The 16,639-nt window shown below is 44.1% G+C and overlaps 1 protein-coding gene across 3 annotated transcripts in view; it reads left to right on the forward strand.

Moving 5' to 3' along the window:
• The window catches only part of NEURL1B (neuralized E3 ubiquitin protein ligase 1B), a 232,194-nt gene extending 215,817 nt beyond the window's left edge, over positions 1 to 16,377 (forward strand). For all 3 annotated transcript variants that reach the window (XM_034778457.1, XM_034778458.1, XM_034778459.1), the window contains 4 exons: positions 1,190 to 1,750; positions 7,112 to 7,816; positions 10,094 to 10,219; positions 11,210 to 16,377. In XM_034778457.1, the coding sequence (XP_034634348.1) occupies positions 1,190 to 1,750; positions 7,112 to 7,816; positions 10,094 to 10,219; positions 11,210 to 11,454 (1,637 nt within the window). In that variant the 3' untranslated portion in view covers positions 11,455 to 16,377. The remainder of the gene's footprint in view (positions 1 to 1,189; positions 1,751 to 7,111; positions 7,817 to 10,093; positions 10,220 to 11,209) is intronic.
• The last annotated feature ends 262 nt before the right edge of the window (positions 16,378 to 16,639 follow it).

Consider the following 16,639-nt stretch of genomic DNA (forward strand, 5'->3'; position numbering starts at 1 on the left):
CAGTCCCAATTTTGGGGTTTTTTTCTTACTTTCTTTCCTATTACCCTCCACCCCCGTCCTGATTTTTCACAATTGCTGTCTGGTCACCCTATTTATTGGTATTGTGGTAACACCCAGGAGCCCAGTCATGGACCAGGATCCCACTGTGCTAGGTGCTGTACAAATGCAGAACAAAAAGACAAGCCCTGCCCCCCAAATCTTGCAGTTGAGGCTCAAGACTGGAAGCAAAATTTATGTTCTATTCCCATCTCTGTCCCAGACTCACTGTGTAATCTGCACTTAGTGCCTGAACAGGCTCTCATTGAAATCAATGTCAAAATTCCCAGGGACTAAAATGGTGCAGGATCAAGCCCGCAAACTCTGGGCCTCCATTCACCTATCTGTAAAATGTGGATGATGATACTTCCTTACCACATGGGGGTTCTATGAGGCTAACAAGAACAATTATTGCTCGTAAAGCACTTAGAGATTTTCAAATGGGGGAGGTGCGGCATCAATACAATGTCTCATGATTGTTTTGTTGTTCTGTGAAAGACACTTTGGCTCCTTTATGTGCCAGTGGCATCTGAGGTCTGAATCTAGATATGGTTTCAAGCAGAGCTTTTAACGTTTTCGAAAAACGCTAGGCTGATGTGATGCTCCAGATTCTAATACCTTGGTTTGTTTTTCAAAAGGTACAACTCCGCTTCTAAGAAACTGTGTGCGTGAGTGTCCCATGGAAATCAGTACTTTGTGCACCCCCTCCACGAGCCCTGAGCCTAACAAACATTATTCCTTAAGGCAGTGCAGATCAGCTGAGGGGCTGGCTGTGTGTTAATTGGCACTCGGTTAGACACTCAGCCAAAGGTCCTGCTGTTTTCCAAATGGAATAGGGCAAATCTAGTAGGAATATGAGAATGTTATTTTTTTAAGCTTCCGAAGGTGTAAAACCAAATTTGCTCAAATCGCAGGTTGCCAGGAGTCAGATTTGCATTAAATTTGCGTAAAGTTGGACACTTAACTTGCAGAAAGTAGAGCCAGGTGCAGCTAGGAGTGCAGCATTTTAAACCCAGGAACTACAAATCCCCCAGCATGCAATGCTCCATTTTAATGTGAGCGTAAAGCCACTCACCTAGTTTCACAAACTGAACAAATGCGGGTTACTCAGGCTAAATGTGCCTAACCATGTCGTTATTGTTTCCTTTTGCAGACACAAGTCACCAGGCTCGCTCTGTGTCCAGCAGACCTTACTACACGTTGCCCAACAGCAGCCATGGAAGGCGTTCAGTCCTCACCATTGCAGAGCCCCCGCGTTTCCACTCCCAAGCCAAGGGCAAGAACGTCCGTCTGGATGCCCACTCCCGCAAGGCCACCCGGAGGAATAGCTTCTGCAATGGGGTCACTTTCACCAACCGGCCCATCCACCTCTATGAGAAGGTGCGGCTCAAGCTGGTGGCCGTGCACCATGGGTGGAGCGGGGCACTTCGCTTTGGCTTCACCATCCACGATCCATCACAGATGAGCTCTGATGACATACCAAAGTATGCCTGCCCCGACTTGGTGACTCGACCTGGATTCTGGGCTAAAGCTTTGCCAGAGAGGTTCGCACTGAGGGACAATATCTTAGGATTCTGGGTCGACCGCCATGGGAGAGTCTTCTATAGTATTAATGATGAGGAGCCAATATTGTTTCACTGTGGCATTAAGGTCTCGGGGCCTCTCTGGGGGCTGATAGATGTCTATGGAATTACCCATGAAGTGCAAATACTAGGTGAGTGTACTTTCTCTGCGTTGGCTTGCTCCTATGGGTCATGCTTTCTGTAAAGCCAGCTGCATCTTCATAGAGGAAGCAAACATGGCACATCTTACCTGATGTTCCTAAAAACAGGCTTAAGCATGAACAATTCGTGACTGGCACCGTGAACATTTCAGTATTGCCAGCAGCAGGGATCCAGGGAGCTCCCTGATTCTTAAAAGTTAGTGATTGGAAAGCTCTCATGAATCCTATACAGTCCATCCCCTTGCCAGTGTAATGTAGCTCCCTAAAGTATATTTTCCAGTGCTCTGTCCACTCTGGTTCTAAACCTCTCGAGTAATGGCGTGTCCAGTGTTTCTCTTGAGAAGCTCTTCCGCAATCTAATAGATGTCACTGCTTATTCCTTAATTTCTTTTCCCCCCGATATCCAGCCTCAATTTCCATTTTGGTAGTTTAATCTCATCATCCATAGAGTTCATAGATTTTAAGGTCAGAAGTGACCATTGTGACCACATAGTCTCACCTCCTGCCTAACACAGGGCAAAGAACCCTACCCTATAATTTCTGCAGCAAGCCCGTAACTTTTGTTTGAGTTTTAGCTTATCTTTTAGAAAGACACCCAGTCTCTAGTTAAAGACTTGAGATAATTCACTACATCTCTAGGTAAGTTGTTCCTATGGTTAATTAACCTGATGGTTAAGATGCATTGTTTTATTTTTAGTCTAGCTTCAGCTTCCAACCACTTTATCTTCTTGTCCCGTCTTCTGTTAGATGAGCATTCGCTACAATCAAAAATCCCTTCCTCATGTAGGTACTTGTAGAATGTAATCAAGTCACCTCTACACCTTCACTTGGATATATTAAACTTCTTTAGTCTCTTGCGATAAGGCGTGTTTTTCAGACCTCAAATCATTCTTGTAGCTCTTTTCTGAAACATTTCCAATTTTTAAATCCTTTTTTTTTTAAGTATGAACATCAGAACTGGACACAGAATTCCCACAGATGCAATGCACTGGGAGCTCATGTTCAGTTGGTTACCTGCCATGACCCTTAAGTCCTTTTCAGATTCTCTGCTTTCTAGAATACAGCCCCCATCTTATCAGTGTCACCCACATTCTTTGTTCCTACGTGTCTCACCTTGCATCTGGCTGTGTTGTAATCATTCTTTGTGCCATGCTAAACTGCATTTCCTCTGTGGAGTATAGGCCTTTACAAATGTATATTGATGGTGATCATGTTCCTTAGTAAACAGTCAACCTCTAGTCAAGTAAAACACGCATAGTTTTATTCATCTTTCCTTCGACTCCTTTAAACATTTATTTTCAAGCTTGCATTTCCTTTAGAAATTTGATTTTTAACTTCTCTTTACAGTCACAATTCTGGTTCTTAGCCAGTCCATGACTGCTTTGTACTCAATATTCATCCATACAGGGTCCTAGTAAAATTTTTATGATCCCTTCCGTTTATTTGCTCATTGTGTCTTGCAGCACATCTCACTAGCGGGTTTCTCTTGATTACACTAGGCCAGGAAAACAAAAATATTTATTTTAAGTGTGCTTGGTTATGTTGCACTGGAGTGAAATAGGATTCTGCTTTGGAGCAGGGTACATCAGTGACTGAAGAGACAAAGTCAATTGAATCAGGCTTCCTCTGTTCCTGTTTCAAATACCCAATTGTAGTGGCCCAGTGAAATGCTATGACTCATTCTCCAAGCGTGTCCTATTCCCCTTCCCCAGCCCCTGTGTCTGAGGCTGCAGTTTATATATTTTATCTCCTATCAGGGCCACTTAGAGCCTCTCACGTTACATTCCAGTGCTATCAAAGGGTTTTTTAGAAATCACAGCACCTAAACACAAGAGAGGCCAGCTTCCACGCTTATCAGCCAGGGGACAGCAGTGTCGTCATTTTCTTTCTAAGAGTTTGGAAACCTTTTCTAAGCTTTGGGTCCCTTCCCTCCCTCATCCCTCCCCCCCCCACTAAACTCTTCTATTTAGACAAGAGATTTAAGGTCGTGTTTCTCTTGACATAGCCTTTTGTCCTCCTGTATTACAGGTGATATAACTTTTGGCTCAGTCAGTCTACCTAGATTTACAGCTCAACAGACTGTGCTTGCAAGCTGGAGCTGACTTATCTTTGCTCGTATAAACAAGGCCATTTCCATACATTTACAAGGCACTGGGCCTGGTGGTACTGCAGTGATGTAATCTGCCAGTTAAGTGTTCTAAGAACATTAATGTAAAACTTGCATGTTTCCCAGGTGCTGCTGGGCTATCTGCAATAGCGTATTATATCTCACCCTGACGTGTGGTACCAAAAAGCTGACCTTAACCAAGTCACTGAGTTCATCAGTGACTTCAGATTTGGTTTGAAAGGGAGGCTTTTGAGTTTTGTCACTTTCAGTGGATGCAATTGCAAAAGAGGATTTGGTTGTTTTAAGCAGACTCTTAAATGAAGCTCCATAGAAGTGATGCATGTAACGTTGGTGGGTTTTTTGAAAAAGACATTCAAGATTCAAGTGAATTTTGGTGTCGTATTTCAAAACTAGCACGCACCAAAACTGAAGTTCAGTTAAAATCTACATACAACCTCTTTCCCCCCCACAAACCCCTTCCCTACTGATCAGCTGATTTAATCCGAATATCCACAGCTTTTATTTTTTCTAAGAAGGTGCCTCTGATGTATCAAATGGGCACCAGATCAAATATTTTAGATTTGGCCAAAGTGATTAGTCCATCAGATATTCAGCGATGACCGAGATCCTTTTTGATATGGTACCTGCTATATTACAGCAAATAATGCTAAACTATAAACAGCACTTTACACAGTGCTACTGCATGCTCTGATTGCCTGAAACATGTTCAGCATTATTATTCAGTTATCCCTTAATTGTAGCTACTATCCACTGTAGCTCTCTAATATTCTATTGGACAACAAATCTATTTAACCACTGACAGGTTGTTTTTTTTTCTCATTGTCCGTGTTGCTTTTTAAATTGTCAGCGGTAGTTCTAGTTCTAGTTAGAAAAACAAAACCCTTTACTCTTGTCATAGTATGTTTTGTTCACCAGTTCGATCCTGCAGTGGTGTAGTGGACAGAACAAAGGACCGGGAATCGGGACTCCTCTGGCCTGATCTTCAAAATGCCAAGTGCCCCACAAATCCCCTTGAAGTCGATGGGAGCTGTAGACATTCCAGATCTTAGAAAGACAGGCCACTAAGCAGCGTTCTCAGTTCTCGCCCTAACTCACTAGGTGATGGTGGGGAAACTGAGTTTCATTTGGAGCAGGGGCTGATCAGCACCTGTGAAATTCAGGCCCTTAATTTCTGTGCCTCAGTTTCCTCCTTTGTAAAATAGGAATAACTACCTTTTGGGGGCTTGGAGGTTAAGTGCAATGTTTTGAGATCCTCAGACTAAAGGTGCTGTAGAATGCAGCGTGGAATTTCTAATTCATGACTATTTATTAATATGACAAAAGCCTATGACAGCCTATGCACAGTATTGTGACTTCACTGCCAAGTTGTCTGAATTAGTCTGTCCCTTCTGCTCATTTGGTCTCTGCATATTGGGAAATGTCGCAGAGAGGGACTGGACAAAGGGATTTGCTTTGCGTTTAAGCGTTTTTCTCCTCCTCAATTCTTCCCATGAGGAAGGCCTCTTTAAGGCCTCTCTGAACACGCACAGACAGTAAATGAAGGTTTCAGATGCTAAAGGGACAATTGTGAGAAGTTTCTTTATTCCAGTCTTGTCGGCTTGGTTTACATGCTACGGTGTTTCTTTAAAAAGCAACAGAGTCCTGTGGCACCTTATAGACTAACAAACGTATTGGAGCATAAGCTTTCGTGGGTGAATACTCACTTAATCAGACGTTTTTTACAGATCCAGACTAACACGGCTACCCCTCTGGTGTTTCTTTAGTTTGGCTCTTTTGGTCTGTTAACTAGGCATGCCAGTCTCACTGGATTTCCATTCTAAAACTGCAGGAATGGGGAAAGCTGGGAATGTAGCCCAAATATAGCAGCACTGTAGCCCCTACATAGAATGCATCCTTCAGTGTTGGTATCATGAAGCTCTGAAGTGTCCTTCATCCTGTATCTGAGCTCTACTTATCACCAGATTCCCTGTCCTTTCTGGAAGTAGCTGGTCCAGCCATTAAGATTACGCTTGAGGCTTTGCTGCTTGGCCACTCAAAGAAATCATGCATCTAAGCCGAGGCATCCTGTCCTTTCCAACCACTGAACTGGCTCGTGTGTTTGCCTTCTTTGGTAAAAATCCAATAGATCTTCTCCCATAAGTAGCAGACAGCACGGATGATGCTGATGCTTTTCCATCTTTGAGAATGAATTGAATCATGGTTTGCTCACTCTGTCTTGATGCCTTATGCGTTGGATTTAGTCTGGGTTTTAATATAATTGCCTAAGAAGTAAATACACAGGCAGCAGGGGGTTGCGTATGGCTGAAGTGCACATTCAATTTGTGAGACTTGAGCTTCTGTGATTTCACCCTGCTTTCTAAGAGGACTTTTTTAAAATCAAAATAATTTCCTCCCGTTTTAAATATAAATATATTAGATGTAGTTTTCATGACCCCGCTCTTGACAGGAATCAACGCACAATATCAACTTTGAACATTATCTCGGTCTTAATGTTTCTGGGTCATAAACATCTGTTATAGTCAGTCTCTTGATGAGACAGTAGCAAATGGGAAGTGGTCTTCTGACCGAGCCTGTGACTGCTCATGTGTTTCAAAGCACAGTGACCTCTTCGTTAAAGCGAACATGTTTCTTTTTTAAAAAAAAAAATTTTTGTGTGTAATTTGTCTGCGTTCACATGTATTTTTCATAGTTATGAAATGGACTGTTAAATTAATATATTATGCTTGCATTACCTTTCCCATCACCCTTATGTGAATACAGGATGGCGGGGGGGGGGGGAGTTGGGGATGGGGGGGCAGGGTATTGGGACATTTCTCATTAAAGCAGATAGAACTGGAGAATGATATTGTATGGAGTGGTTTCAAGCCTTTATACCCCTCCCTGATTGCAACCGCCTGTCTAGTTCACTGTGTTTCACCCTGTTTTTACCGGTATAAGCACTTTTCACTTCAATGAATAAGATTTATAGCACTTGCTACTCTTAAGATACCCAGGGATGCAGCCATGCAGCTGACATCTGATTTCCATCATTGATGGTGGTTGCAGATAAGTTTCTTTAACATACTCCATCAAAAATCAGTGGCTGAACACCATTCACTTTCTCACTGATGGTCAGTGGGCAGAGGTCTGCAGGAGAGCTAAATATAGCTGACCTGTAGGGGAGGTTGGGGGTGGAGGGGAGGTACTTGAATCTAATGCAACTTGTTCTCATAATTGTCTCACAGATAGCATGTTTGCAGAGACCATGACCTCCGCCCACCTCAGTGCACGATTGAGCACTTGCCTTCCTCAGAGCAGTCACGATTCCGCCAACTTCAATAACAATGAACTGGAGAACAACCAAGTGGTGGCCAAAATTGCTAATCTAAATTTGAGTCGGGTGCCGGGGCTTTCGATGGATAACCACACAATCCCCTGTTGCCCAAACAGGCGGCAGCGTGCCCAGGGTGTGCCTGCCTTTCTGGATACGGATCTGCATTTCCACCCCACCCGCGGGCCTGATGTTACCTTTTCTCAGGACCGCATGGTGGCGTGCACCAATTGGCAAGAAAGCAATAGGACTTTGGTGTTTTCTGACCGGCCTTTGCACATTGGTGAAAGCCTCTTTGTGGAAATAGGACTCCTAGGGTTGCCATATCATGGGGCCCTTTCGTTTGGCATCACTTCTTGTGATCCAGGTACTTTACGGACAAATGAGCTCCCAGCGGATCCGGACTTTCTCTTGGACCGCAAGGAGTACTGGGTGGTTTACCGAGCATTCCCAGTCTTCAGCAGTGGCGACATCCTCAGCTTGATGGTCTTGCCAAATGGAGAAGTGCACCATGGGATGAACGGAGTCAGCCGAGGGATGCTTATGTGCGTGGACACCTCACAGTCTCTCTGGGTGTTTTTCACAATTCATGGTGTAATCAACCAGCTCAAAATATTAGGTAAGTGCAGCCTAAAAGTAATGTGAAGGGGCATGTGTCTGTGAAATTTCACCAGATTGTGAGCCTCTCATTCGCACTGGTGACATTGGCTTCAATAGCAATGCTCCTGTGAGGAGGCGAGCACCACTGGGAATAAGCAGTTCACGATCTGGTCCCTAGTGAGGGTGGTCAGCTCTATCAAGCATGTAATAAAATGGGTGCTTGTGTTTATAAATGGAAAGAAATAACATAGGTATATCCTTCACATGTAAGGTCATTGGATGAAACTTATGGTTTTACATGGGCTAATGCTAAGCTGTTTTGTATTTTAATACTTTTCACACGAGAATCCTTATGAACCCACTAGCCCTGCCGACGGGTATTAAACTCCGAACTCACTAGCACAGATTATTTTTATAAATCAACAGTGGTTTTAATCTATATCACACTGTTAGATGGTATTTCCCCAAACACTGCAGTAACTCATTATCAGATGCCACACGTTAGACCATTGCTGTAGAATACAGCTGTGCTCTTTAGAAAGGAAAGAGTGCTTTGGAGGTCACATCTTTCTGCTCCATCTAGAAGCAATTCGCTCAGTTAAATTGAGGCTCTTTCTAACTGTCAGCACTGCAAACTTACTCTTTCCTCTGCATATCTAGCTCTGCTGTTTCTTCTGTGTGCCCTGGGTCATCAACAGCAACAGTGTTTCTTGAGCTGGAACTTTAAGTGGCAGTTTCAGTTTGGATGCATGGAGCAGAAAAAAATGACAACTGCTGCTTATTCTCCAGCTAGAGCAGGTGTCTAAGGGTACGTCTACACTGTAGTCTTAGCCTGTGCTCCGACATGTGTTTTTGCCCACCCCCACCATCCAGACATAACATCTTGAAGCACATGTTTGTTTATGTTTTGAACCCATGCTTGCTTGCAAGGCTGTGGGGTGGGTTAAAGCCCAAGCTGTATTTTAGTTTGGGCTGGAACCCACCCACTTTGCAGTACAGTTTGAGGCAAGATCACTTGAGTGCTGATAGTCCTCCAAGACCCTTCCCACAGTTCCCTTTGTGAGACAGACAGGTTCTCCTGCAATTGATCCAGTTGACTGGGAAAGACTCCTAGAGCATCTCAGCACAAAACACCCTGAGATATGCCCCTAAACACACACGAGCCAGTGAAGAAATAGTTTGGACACAGTAACGGGGTAAGGCTTTGAGTGAGGATGCTCGTATTATGGTTAGGCGAATCTGAGTGCGAGTCACCTAGAACCAGGTATCAATCACGCAGGCTAAGAGTGCAGTGTAGACATAGCCTAATACGTCACCATGATTTCATTTGTTATTTCTGAGTTATACTAGCTTGTACCTAAAGAGAATCAAGTAAGTAAATATTACCTTGGTAAAAAATGTTTATATGCATTTTTAGTAACCCAAGTGCTCAGTTTCACCCACCCTCAGATATATATGTGCATGCAGCTTCTGGTAGCTTCACTGGGAATGATCTGTGAGCAGATGGCCTGTAAATATTCAGCTTAGAAGCACAGAATAGTCAAAGTTGCACAAGACCTCAAGTGAGTCATTATCAGGACACGGTTAATTCAATTCTCTACAGTATCTGATGGAGAATTCTCAAGCTTTTCGTCCATTGACATGATGCAAAATGTTCCTAGCTGAACAGCAATATCCCTTGTTGCCCTAAGCAGACTAATTATTTTAAACTTAAGTGGAAATAACACATCCCAGTCGCTCCATGTATTGGACTGCATTTTGATTATTATCCTAAAGCACCTTCCATTTAAAAATCTCAGAGCTGTAGCTCTTTAAACTGTGTTGGATGTAGCTTTAAAGATTTTCTTCTCAACTCCCCAGTTGATGAGGCTGGCTGCCTTTGCAGACATAGGTTCATGTCAGGCAACCAGCCACTGGCTGCTTAGTTGTCTTTGCTTGAAAAGATGTTCATATTAAAGTAAATAGGGAGATAATCGCAGCCTCCTGTCTCAGTCAGGTGTTCCTAGTCAGATCAGGCGGGTAGCAGACAGGCTGAATGAACTGGGAACAAGCACTGTCCTCAGCAGCATGTCCAGCACACTCTGGGCCAAGACAGAGGTTCATCTTTTAAAAAAATAAAGTTAGAATTGCTAAGTAATAACCCTGAACTCAGAAACTGAGTTTATTTCTTTACAAAGCGTGATCTACCACATAATACATAGGGAAGCAGAGATGCTGCTGTTCAGGTTATTTAGCACTGATGATGCTTGGGAGGTCCATTCTACCTGTAACTGACTGAACTCTGTTGTACTTGCAGGCACTGTCCAGTCCAGTCCTGGAACTGTCTCTCCCTCAGGATCCCCTGGAGGCTCACAGTATGACAGTGACTCAGATATGGCCTTCAGCGTGAATAGGTCCTCGTCTGCTTCAGAGTCATCACTAGGTAAGGGAGGCCTTTGCGGTGCGCCCCTGCAGCTTGGAAGACGTATGGTCGTCGTCCTGGTCAGGAAACAAACAACAAAAACCCAGCAGGTTTTCTTGCCTACCTTAGTTAGAATTGTTGCTATCTGCATGGTGTATGGAAATCCAGCATCCAGACATAGGAGCCTGGATTTCCCAAGGCAGCTCATTGGTGTAATATGCATTAGTGCTAATGTGTGACAGCCTAGAGGGTAATAAAGGGATAAGGGCAAGATTCTGAGACCATGTACAAAATAGCAGGAGCATGTGGAACTGGGAGCCAGGAAGTTCTGATCCGAGATCTCCAGTATGTTCTCTGTGGCCCCATAAACCATTTAAATTCTTCTGGTTTTCTCTACTATGTACAGAAATATAACTTCTTGTCCACCTCCCAGGGTGAGGCTCAGTCACTGTGTAGCTAGCACTTTACACCCTGAAAATACTGCACAAAGTGCTATTGTCTTGAGCTCAGGCAGATTCCCAAGAATTTCTCATCTTGTAATATAACTGGCAAATACTTGTGGCTCGAAGTTGAGTGTTGCATTCCCAGACAGAAATGCCACTATTATAATACATCTCATCGCTGCATGAGAGTTGACTCTTAGCCAGGTTCCATAGGGCCTTCTGAAAGACCAAGGTGCTGTGCACCAACCCAGATGTACAGTCCTGTGAATGTAATGCTTCGCTCTTAAGGGCAAGGGAAACGTGCAGCTGTTTAAAATTCATGCCAGGCTGTGAATGGACACACACGCGGTGCTTGTAACCAGATGTGTAAACCAGAATCTGACTCATTTGAACACGTAATACAGGGCTCATACAATAGGATTTAAGGATGGAGGTTGAGGGAAATACCTAGGAAAAATGATTAAAGTGGATGTGTGGCAAATAATACACTATAACTATCAAACCCTCTTGTTTGATCCATTCTTGCTATTGAGTAACATTTCTTTTTCTCCCGCCCTCTCCTTTGCAGTGACTGCTCCAAGTTCCCCTCTGAGCCCCCCCGTCTCTCCCGTCTTTCCCCCTCCAGAGGCCTCGAGCAGCCAGAATGGGGAGTGCACTGTCTGCTTCGACAGTGAAGTGGACACTGTGATCTACACCTGTGGACACATGTGCCTGTGCAACACCTGTGGTCTTAAGCTGAAGAAGCAACTCAATGCCTGCTGCCCAATCTGCCGACGAGTCATCAAAGATGTTATTAAAATATACCGCCCTTGATCTCGCCCTCCCTCGGCGTGGGAGGAAAGAACTCTGCTAGCCGTAACCATGCCTTTCCGTCCCTGCTTATGGGTTATCATGCTGGTCGGTCGTTACCAAGTGGCTCATTGTCTGTGTTTCCATATTTGACTGCTAGAACAAATCAGGGATATAACTGAGCTGAGGAGCTCTCTGGTCTGACTGGGGCCTGAAGGCTTCCAAGTAGGCAGGGCTTCAAAATGATGCTGCTCTATGAAGCCAGCCAGCAAATCGCTGTTGTGGGCCCATTCCAGCTGCAAAAGAGAAATTTATTGTGCAATGGCTTTTTTGGGGGGGGGGCGGGGGGGGAGGTATGCTGGTGCAGGGAGGGAGTTTATTAATCTTTAAGGTTCACCTGGGTCAGGAGTTCCCGCTTTCACACCCAGGGAGTGAAAACTTAAACTGCCCTGGGGATAGTGCTTGTCCAGGCAGCACCATGCGATGGAACAGAGTCAGAATCAGCTCTAGGATCGTAGCTAAAGGTGGAACTGAATGCTTTTTATATCGTAAAAAGAATAAAAATATTAAATTCCAAGTCAGGGACTGAATATAGATGTAGGCTACAAATTACACTTCAGAACAAAGTAGTTTAGAAATCAGATCCTCATTTACTTACCCAAGATCTGAACTCTGTAGTGTCAACAGCTGTACCAGAATAATGAGTGCCCTAAGCAGTCTGAGATGTCTATTGTCACTGGCTCTTGCAGTGGGAACACAGAACCCTGAGTTTGTGTATATGGAAAACAGCTTTTGCATTCACCTTCTTAAAGGAATTGGGAGGGGAATGCAGGAAGGAGGACTAAGTGCATATTAGGAGCAAACCATCCAACTTCCTAAGACTCAATATAGCAGTAGATTGGCTGAAGCCAGACCTTGGTACTAGCAAGGGGAGGAACTAATACAATCTATTTTGGATCATCAAAGCAACGGTAGTAATTTAGTTAATAGGCCTTTTAAGGTATTTACTGGAGTTATTTTCATTGTAGTCTGTTACCACCTGGCCTTCGATCATGAAAGAGAGACAGACACGCAGCTACATTATCTCAGCCTAGAGCAAAGGAAATGAGCAGGTAGCTAGTGCATGCAGCTAACACTATCTGCACAGGAGGGAGAGAAATCTTTAATATTCTTGTAATTGTAAAATGTTTAATGTAAAATAGATTGCATTGCTCTTCCCCATAAAACAGTATCTTCATGGGTCATCTAACAGCTGCTAAGCACTCAGTCGTTTGTGACTTAAGTCCCTTTTAACCCCTTCTTTGCAGCCTGCACCTGAGCATGGTACTTACATCTTTCCCCACTGGTAGTAAAATGTCTTACAGAAACCTCATGGAGCTGAAGTCACTAAGTGCAGTGGAGGCTGTAAGCTATTGTACTCAGGCATCTGTGAGCAGTGGCAGCAAGGCTGTACTCTCACCAGAGAGGCTGACAGTGGCAACATTCAGTATTTTGAAGTTCCAGAAAGTTTCCTTTTTGTCCTTAAACTGTTGTGTAAAAGTACGATTTAATTTGCATTCTCCTCTGCTCAAGGTTTTATCCACAAAGCATGCAACGGGCTAGGCTGTCTCTGCCCTGGCAGGAAATCCTGTTATTTTAGTGAGCAATTCAGAGCATCTAATTGAAATTAACAAGCATCCCACTTGGCATTACCTCCTGAAAACAGGATTGAAGGCTATTATTAGATGCTGGGATTTGAACGGTAAATGGATTTTAGTTTTCATTTTAGACAGCTATAAACTATGGAATTCTGCCTGGGATGTAAAACCCGCTACTACAATGAAGTGAGGTGAGGTAGGTGTAGCTTTACTTACTTCCTGTTGGCTCTGTCTTTTGTACCTCAGAATGGACACATCTGTACGCCCACCGCCACTTTCCCTCAGTCAGCTCATAGAAAAAGCCTGGAGGTGACTTTTTTACTCAGCCCTGTGCTAGTAGCAGCCAAGCTCATGTACACACGGAAGTGATGAGGATGCGGTCATAATGGCCGAGATGGAAATGAGGCATGTCTGATCCCAGCGTAGCGATCATTTACAGCCCTGTGTGTAACAGCTGCTTTCTCAGGAGAGGTGCATTTATCAATCTAGAAATGAAAACAGAACAGTCACATGCACCACAGGGCTAGAGTAGCTGAACCATGAGAAGCTATTTGAGGTCGTTTATTTCTTTGGGTCTCCTCCTCTGGTCCTGGGCCCTCTGGCCTCGTTTCATTCCATCTCCACTTTGTTGCTCTCAGTCTTTGGCTGTTCTTGACTTGGATGCTTTAACTGTAGCACTTCACAGTTGAGTGGCATCAGCAAACTTGCTTTGATCTGCCCAGCTCGTGCTTTGGAAGCTGGTGGTGGAATAACAGAGCTCAAATGGAGATAGATTATGGTTACCTGTTAGATAATGAGAAATGCTTCCTCCCTCCCCTTTGGGTTTTTTTCCTGATGCGCAACTGTTGAAGTAGCTAAACGGGGAAGAGGAAAACTCTTTTCTTGACGAATATTAAGAGTAGCTGCTGCAGCCTTAGCTCAGATCTCATGCACTGCATTTCTATACTAGCGCCCTGGCTGACCTGATTTGAGATTTCTAAAGAGGATTCATTAGGTGGATGCTGGCTACTTGGGGTCTCACCATGCTGCACAATAAACGTAACAAAACAAATGGCACCCCTTAAATTATCAACCAACTGCAAAACTTCAGGTACAGCTTAAAGACAGGAGCAGGTCTAGACCTTGTGTAAACCATCACAGCTCTGGAGGGACTGAGCTAATGACAACCTACAACAGCTGAAGACCTGCCCCTCCCCTGGGACTTCACATTAAACATTGCAACAGAGGACAGCAATTGCATTGCCTCTTGTAGAGGCTTCCAAGATCTTGTATCAGAAGTTGAGCATGGCTTTTCTGTGTTTTACAGCACAAATGAATCCTTGAACCCCACAGTAGGAAGGAAAAAAAGTAGGTTTGGCTTTGGATTTAGTAGGCCTAAGTAAGTACTCTACTCTCTCAGTATGCTAATGAGCACTAGTTCAGCAGATGTGAGATAGACAGGTTTCTGGCCGAAGATCAGCCAAAGGCATTAGACTCTACCTTAGGAGCTTTGAATTCCATTAGTTGGGGTAGATTCTGAGGTCTCTGGATTCGGAAGATCTCAATGGGAGGTTGCAAGTCACCATTTTGATTCCTTAAGCCCAGTGATAGAATACCCCCTTCACAGTCCAACAGTTAGGGCCAGGACATTGTCCCTGGAAGCTGCTCTCTCTGATTGTGGATTAGTGGTAGGGAAGAAGATACTTACCAGACCTCGCTGTGTCTGGTTCAGCTGGTCTCCAGTTGCAGAATCCCAGATTCCAAGCCCCGTCACTGCTGTTCCTGAGAAAAGAGAGAAACAGCATGCTGCTTATGCTCAAAGAACACGGGATGGCTGCAAATCAAACTTGATGGAATTTCTTGGGAATCTGCCCTTTCAACAACTAGTTTCAGGGAGGGCCTGATCCCTGTTTAAAAACCACAGCCGAGGGAGAGACAGAGACTTGCATAGATTTGGGCCAGATCTTTAAATGGTGTAAACTGTCATCGCTCCATTAAGTCAATGGCGCTATGACAGTTTACACCAGCTGAAGATCGGGCCCCATTGACTTTAAAAACTGCACATATTCTGTTTGCTGTAGTGCATTGGCTCAGTATGACAGAACCAAGATGTAGCCTAGGGCCACTAACCCAGCCTCCTCCATTGCGTGTTATAATTTGGCAAAATGGTGCAAAACACAACTGAGCCTTCCCTGCTTAGCTGTTCCCGAGTGGCTCTCCCAAACCTATTCCTTAATTCACTCATCACTGTGGCCAGGGCCGGCTCCAGGCACCAGCTTACCAAGCAGGTGCTTGGGGTGGCCACTTCCGAGAGGGGTGGCACATCCAGCTGTTCGGCAGCAATTCGGCGGACGGTCCCTCACTCCTGCTCGGAGTGAAGGACCTCCCGTCGAATTGCCGCCGCAGATCGCGATCACGGATTGTTTTGTTTTGTTTGTTTGGCTGCTTGGGGCGGCCAAAACCCTGGAGCCGGCCCTGCCAGTGGCCATCCTACTGCCTTGGCACCTGCCACCTACAGTGTTTTTGGCATACATCTTTTTCAGATGATGGGTCAATGCAGGGGACAGAGCTGGGAAGAGAAAATGTTGCACAGGTTTAAATTCCCAGAATAGCAGCTGCAAACCGATTTCCGAAACGGCAGCATCCAGCAGAGACTGCGAGGGCTCATTCATTCAGGGTAATTAAGCTAGTTTAATGTCCACAGTGTGGCTGTGCCGTGGATTGTGAAATGAGCGTTAGTGGACGTGTCTCCCTACCTATTCCAGTTGGTTGAGGATTTTCCAACGGAGATCCAGAGAGGCCTCTAAGATTTCCCAGGAAAAAGGTGTCCTCATAGGAATTTAATTGTTTGTACTTGTATTGCTATATATATTTTTTAGTCTGATATGATTTGTACAGAAGATCTGTTTGTGCCTTATAAGGGTGTCTGTGCACTTTTTATCCTTTTTAAAGCAACTTTAAAAAATCTGAAAAAAATTAACACGAATCAATGGTAATTTTATAGAATTTTGTGTTCACTGAAAATCCTGCTTTTTTGATATTGGAGTGAAAATTGTTTCTATGGATTCCCCCCTCCCACCTCGGTTTAAGAAAAAGCAGTATTTTTATTTTCCCAATTTCTAAGACAGTTAATCTTGTATCGTTACTTTTAAAGCAGATTGTTGGGGGTGGGGGGAAAGGGGCACGGGGGAGGGGTTTGCACTTCTCCATGTCTATATTCTATAGCATAGTGTTCTGTGCTGTGTGTTTTATTTTTGTCTGTTTACCTGTTTTACATTAATATAATTTTACCTGATTATGAAACAAATAAAACACTGTCTTGTACAAGTTCTCCCCGGCTTTTAAGAATGTTTAACTAACCTTTTTTTTTTTAAAAAAAAACTGCTGTTTCGTCAAGGAGCGGGGCCACCTACCTCTCCAGCTTATGTAAAGTGGTGCTGCTCCATTGAAGTAAAAAAATCCCATACTTATTGACATCAGCTGAGGCTCTTGTCTTCACTATTGTATATACACACACAAGACCATGGTCCCATGTGTCTCCTGTTTCAGCTGCGGCCACATGGTTCCCATTAAGAGTAAGAACCCGACGCATG

Source organism: Trachemys scripta, chromosome 8 (genome assembly GCF_013100865.1).
Source record: "Trachemys scripta elegans isolate TJP31775 chromosome 8, CAS_Tse_1.0, whole genome shotgun sequence".
Classification (NCBI taxonomy): domain Eukaryota; kingdom Metazoa; phylum Chordata; order Testudines; family Emydidae; genus Trachemys; species Trachemys scripta.